Consider the following 6,100-nt stretch of genomic DNA (forward strand, 5'->3'; position numbering starts at 1 on the left):
CTTCTCTCCTCTAAAATGTAAATATCCATCCAAGTTGAAGTCTTCAATGGTACAGGCCAACAAATAGCATGATCTGTCTCCATTTATTCACTCTAAAATTAATCACAGCTTCTGAATATATAACAAGGAAAAACTCTCACAAATACATCATCAACAATTTGGTAGTAAAAATCAAGAGGGAAAGTGGCCAGTGTGGGTAGTTTATTGATAAAAACCAAGTAACCAGAGTGTTATAAAAGTAAAAAATACTGAAAGGATTTGGCAGTAAGTTGATCTCAAACTGGGGCTGCCATTTGGTAGCACTGGGAAAGTGTCTGGGAGAGCCATTTCACAATTCTCACCATTGAAATATATTCTTGGAGGGAAAGCCCATCCGTTGCTTAATGTAAATGTGTCTGCATCCTTGTCCAGAAGTATCTCTGTGGTCACTGAACCCAGTTGATCCCCATCAAAATTCAACAGTTCAGTATTGTAGTACTCTATTCCCCACAAGAGAGCAACTTCATCTGCAAGAGTTCCCATGACTTAGCTAGATATACACCATATCTATAGTTTTAATGAAAAGAACTTCCCATCAACTTATAGTTTTGGAAGAAAATGTGATTTAATATTGTATTAGAATCACAGACGTCATGAGATCAAACTTTGTCTCCATCATTCACCCCTTTCTCAGTTAAAAATTCAACTTGTAGAGGTAGAGTTTGAGTCCACACATGAATGAGAGTATTATAGTATTAATTAAATGATTAAATTCATCAATTCTTATCAACTTAAGAATAAGTGGTGATTTAGCACGGTATCAGAGTCAAAGGTCTTAAATTCGAACCCTGATTCCACACTATATTGACCAATTGCATGGGTTGGACCTAATCTAGAAACATCTCATGACAGGATGAAAGACCACATACCATAACATTGATTCTTGTCACTTTCAACATTTTTGAGTCACAAGAATTTAAAATGGAAAAGAAGATGCTGCAGTTAACCATTTGGACATGTTGAATAAAAAGTATCTATAACAGAGAAATAGTCTGCAGTAAGTACCTCCAAACCCAACAGTGGGAAGTATTGTACTGTTGAAGCTGTATGCTGTTGCAGTTTGGCTGAAACCAGGATGCTGAACCAGCACATTCCAGTCTGAGAAGTTTCTTTGATAGTTGTAGTTAGAGATTGTTAGTTTTACCCTCCACTGATTCATGTAATTGTTCTTAATATGCCAATGAACTCCAACCGGACACATGTGATCAGTGCATTGAACTATGTCAGGAGTATTGGCCTTTTTCGATAAGAGGTTACTGTCACTGCAGAGAGAGCAATGCAGGGAGAGATAAGAGTGGCATGTAAACTTACACAACATGATCAAAAAGCTTCCAAAACTCCTCAAGCTGCTGGCTTTCAGAGCTAAAAATTGCAGTCAACATTCAAAAATAAGAACACACCTTATGCAAAAACCTGTTCTTTTGTCTGCTGCCTCTCTGCATCCACAGCTGCACTTGGGGCATGATGTGATGGTGGGGCTGTAAAATGTCGACAGTGATGCACAACACATTGGTGTTTTGTTAGCCAGAAAGCTCGAGTAAGTGCATGTTGATCTCCACGTTCCTGCAAAAGATAAGTGATATAATTATACAATTTGGTCCATAATGAAAGCAATTCTTATTCAATCATCCTGAAAACTAATGAATTGCTAGTTTTAATAATGTAAGATTCAACTTTTTTGTGCATAAAAATCATGAGGCTCTAGTAAAATTCAGGAAGTTCAAAATTTCTGATAGACCAAGAATTTGATCCTTTCACTTCAAAACCAGCATGCATATAGTGACCAACCTTTAAGTTTTCTCTGAAAATCACTATGTTCAACTCTGTAATATAATGCTAGTTTTAACCTATATGATCATTACTATGATCTTTCATTAGATCGTTTAAGATTAACAGAATACCATATGCCTCATGTCAGATTACTACCATCAGAAAACCAGCTTAAACTGTGATTGTTAAATCACCATTTATGCTAAAAGCTCTAGTTAATAAGAAATTTAGGAGGGGAAGGGGATAAATTGTAGAGTCAGGTTTCGAACTCATAACTTCTGACTCTGATACAATAAATTGAGTGATTATTGTGTTCATGTTGATGTTATTGTTTAAAGTTGAATAATGCTACATTTGGCATAAAGTACTCACTGTAAACCTGAACTTGTCTTCTACCCCCCAAATCTGAAGAAACTGTGGGATCAGTGTCCAAAACTTGGCCACAAGTGTAACCAGGACCTGGTTCCATTAAAGTAAGATTTTGAGGTGGGAACCAAGTAGAATTTTCCCCCAAGTTGCCAACTGTAATTTCAAAGGAAGAGAATGATTTGGAAGGGTTGATAGCCCATGCAGAAAGAAGACCACCACGGCAGCAGTCTTCTGACCTGTTTTCTGGCAAGGCCTCTGGCATGAGATCAAGTATGACAGGGTCTTTGTTGCAGCAGTGTGCTGGTGTTTTGAAGGCCCAGCAATTTCCTTGCTGGGTGGCAAAGGCACCACTCATTGACCAAATCACTTCATTTCCTTCCCATGTCCACCCTAGAGTCCACCCAGGTTTGTCCACATGCCGATACTGATAGTAATTTTGGATGGTAACTCTTGCCTGCAGAGAACCATCATACTCTTAGATTCTAATAGATGCACAAGGCATGCAGACTTCCTTAAAATGATTAGAATCCTAATAATGACTCTGAAACATACACATCTGTCACATCATAAGTGCGAGAAATATCCGATTCTGCTATGATCATTTGCCATTTACAGACCAAATCAGATGCTGATTTGTTTTGGTGTACAAACTTATATGCCTTGATAAATGTTTATGTTCAATATTTTCAGATTAAAATGTCTTCTTTCAGTCCTTTGTCAACTATTTTGAATGCTAATAACTAATAAGCTCACATGTTCTAATTAAGTGAACAGAAAACGTAATTTGGATATTGTGCTCACTGCTCACAAGTTCGTGCTAGAGGCAAGTCTAGATTTTTCAGCTTTAGAAGCCTCTCAAGAGGACAAGCAGCGATATGACCACCGGCTAAAGTCGAATTAGTTGGCTAAGTTTTGAAATATACAGTTAAATCACCACATAAATATACAGTTAAATCACCACATGAAGCATAGTATTTATGTCTAGAATGCAACTAATTTGCTATTTTTAGCAGAAACAAAGTACTAACCACATAGCCATCACTTGTGTATTGATGAATGTCGAAAGTAACGGTAATGTTTCCATTTGGATCCAACGGATCATAGCAATCTGCAAAGCAGAGAAAAACACCATCCGATTTAGCAAGAACCAATTGATCTCCAAGAAACTGAAATCACAGAAGCAACAGAGGAAAAGTATAGGGTGCCTGATAAACTGCATAGAGCAACTAATATTATTGACGGCAGTGCAAAAGTCAATACATGGGAAGGAATTGGTGCCATATTTCTTTGGAGATAAGCTGGTAGAGATGGACAAAAGTTCTTATAGTAGGATGAAACAAGCAAGGTCTTCATTTGACTTTATTATTAACAAGAAGAAATATTCTGTATTAATCTATAGAAACCGAATGGCAGCTAATCTATCTTACCACCCACGTACGGACCAAACAAAGAATCATTGAAAATATCAACTGGATATGAACATACAAATCAAAATGACTAGGTTTATGGTAGGCGTAGTAATTGGCATTCACATTTCACATGTCGGGTTGTCGTGTTGTCGTGTTGAAGTATGTATATAAGGCTATATAGATATTCAATTAAAGGGTCAAACCCTTCAACCTTAACCGCTAAATTCATGTTGGGTTCGTGTCAAAAATTGATAATTTTTATTTAGCGTGTCAAGACATGACTTAATCAAACGGATTAACCCTTCACAATAATTCTATGATGACCCCTGCATGTGCTGAGAAATAGAACAAATGGAAGGCAGCAGTAAGAAGATTGTACGATGGCTCCTGCATGCTAAGCAACAGAAGAAATTTGGATGCATGGCCGTTTGTTGTTTTATTCAACATCTCCTTTTAATAAGCACAGGATGTAAAAGGAAGGCTCGTACATTTTTTGTTAAGCCAAATGACAAAAAGAACATAATTTATAAGCTCAAAAGATCAACGTGAGATTGTAGCTGCTATTACCTGTATTTCAGGTATTCCAAGGTTGTTTGTTTGGAACTTATCATCCATGTCTTCTCGTGTCTAGTGTTTCAAAAATTAGGCCTTACGACATACCTGTAGTCAAGGAAGCATATTGTATCGGCCCCAATCAGACGCTAGAGTGATTCGTAGGCCTATTTAATTAGACGAGTTTAGAGATGTGCAGACTCATATGTGCGATTAGTTTATCTTAGTAAGGTAAATCAAAATTAAGGTTACGTTTAGTATGCGGAATGACTATTTCGTTTAAAAAAAAAAAAGAAGAAGAAGAAGTTTTTATTGAAAATAGAAGAAGTTAGAATAATTTTTAATGATTTTTAATAGCCGCAACCGCTTAGGTGGTTAGCGGTTATTCAAATCAATGACCGGCAGTTTTATAACTTTTTTTTTCTTTAATTATTATTTTTAATGGGCTTTTAGACTTTTTAAGTGTTTTGGGCCATCATGAGCCTATTTTTAAGGCTAATTTTAAATGTTTTGGGCCAAAGTGTTCCCAAAAAGATGAAAAGAACATGTTGTTTTTTGGGCCAGACAACGTTTTTGAATATGGCTTGGCCCAAAACATCACATATCATATTATATTTCACATACATACAATCATACACGGCCAAAACGACGCTGTTTTGGATGTTATATTATAATTATTATTAATATAAAATATATATTTATATTATTATATATAAGGGTAGGCGGTTAGCAGCTATTAACTGCTTTTTCTTACCCCTAAAACCACTAACCACAACCGTCCTAGGCGGTTAGCGGTTGACAGGGCGGTTATATAGCCCTAATTCTTTCATTTGGTTTTTATAGGACTAGCAGCTCATGTCTAAGTTTAATCCTACAATGCATCCTCATTCAAATGAAACAAAATGGGATAGCATTAATGCATGCAACCCGTTTTGGAAAATTGCATGGAAAGATTTAAGACAAAATCATTCATTCTTGCAAGATTTTCCAAATGCATCATATCGAATTAAATTTTCGATCGACATCAATTTTTCAAATAGACACATGTTGATGTGGATACTCTACAATCTCTTACAATTATTTTTAATTAAAAACATTTTTTCTTTCCATAACCCCTAGCCCTAGAATTTTTTTTGGAAAGGAATCAGCTCAGTCTCATTCATTGATAAACGAGCATAAAGCTCAAATAACACAGAGCAAAAGCTCTGAAGCAACCATAGCCGAAGCTATGAGTTTACAAGCGTAAAAAATAACGTATTACATTTCAGACTCAAACAAAATCTGCTAACTTATGATTAATTTTTAAATTAAACAGCATATTTGCGCAAAACAAACTCAAACCAATGCATAGGTAGCTTTTATTCCTCGGCATTGAGGGTAGAGAACCTCAAGCCAAAGCTCATCCTCCTAAACCCGAAAGTCAGGATAACGTTCACATCCACAACCCAAAGGTTTGAACCAAAGCAACAAACCTGAATGGCATCAGGCGGGCAGATCGAGAGAGAGAGGACCGAGCATTATTACAAGCAAAAACAAAAATGATTACAGGGAAACAAAATAAGATAGAAAGAACAAAAAATGAAAAGCCAGACAAAATTACAGGGAAATAAACAACATAAAAAGCACACCAAAAGGATGACAGCAACCGGAAAAAAGAGCCGATCGCGCGCTCGTTGGATACCGAAAACAGAAGGGGCGTTGGAAGCTTATCGCAGTGGGGGCACGAGAAAAGGCCCAACAGAGGATGGTGGGCTGCAGAGCATGCGGAGGAGATCGGCAGCGCACTCAAAAGCAGGGGGAAGTTTGAGTGAAACCCCAAGAGCATCACCCACAAAGTGTACCTAAACAAGTAGAAAAAGCAACAAAAGCAAATACACAAAGAAACAAAAACAACTAGGGACCGAAGGAGGGGGAAGAGGCGGAGAGGAAGGGAAAGAAAAAAAAAATCGTCCAAAGAGCTA

At 37.0% G+C, this 6,100-nt stretch overlaps 1 protein-coding gene across 1 annotated transcript; it reads right to left on the reverse strand.

Moving 5' to 3' along the window:
* Positions 1-201: 201 nt before the first annotated feature.
* On the reverse strand, positions 202-3,459 carry LOC132170095 (COBRA-like protein 1). Its single transcript, XM_059581005.1, has 6 exons — positions 3,384-3,459; positions 3,207-3,286; positions 2,182-2,632; positions 1,440-1,602; positions 1,045-1,301; positions 202-506 (listed from the first exon to the last, which is right to left on the reverse strand). Exons 1-6 carry the CDS (start codon positions 3,457-3,459, stop codon positions 202-204), a joined length of 1,332 nt encoding a protein of 443 aa, XP_059436988.1.
* Between the last annotated feature and the right edge of the window lie 2,641 nt (positions 3,460-6,100).

The sequence above is a fragment of the Corylus avellana genome, chromosome ca1, assembly GCF_901000735.1.
Source record: "Corylus avellana chromosome ca1, CavTom2PMs-1.0".
NCBI classification, from domain to species: Eukaryota; Viridiplantae; Streptophyta; class Magnoliopsida; order Fagales; family Betulaceae; genus Corylus; species Corylus avellana.

What these genes read in the sequence shown, in the direction of transcription:
- LOC132170095 (XM_059581005.1), bottom strand. Translation starts at nt 3,459, where the DNA reads ATGGCACCAATTCCTTCCCATGTATTGACTTTTGCACTGCCGTCAATA. An exon ending in TGCTCTATGCAGTTTATCAG is followed by an intron (nt 3,287 to 3,383) that starts GCACCCTATACT and finishes TCTGCTTTGCAG; the next exon opens with ATTGCTATGATCCGTTGGAT. An exon ending in TCCCACTGTTGGGTTTGGAG is followed by an intron (nt 507 to 1,044) that starts GTACTTACTGCA and finishes GAACTCTTGCAG; the next exon opens with ATGAAGTTGCTCTCTTGTGG.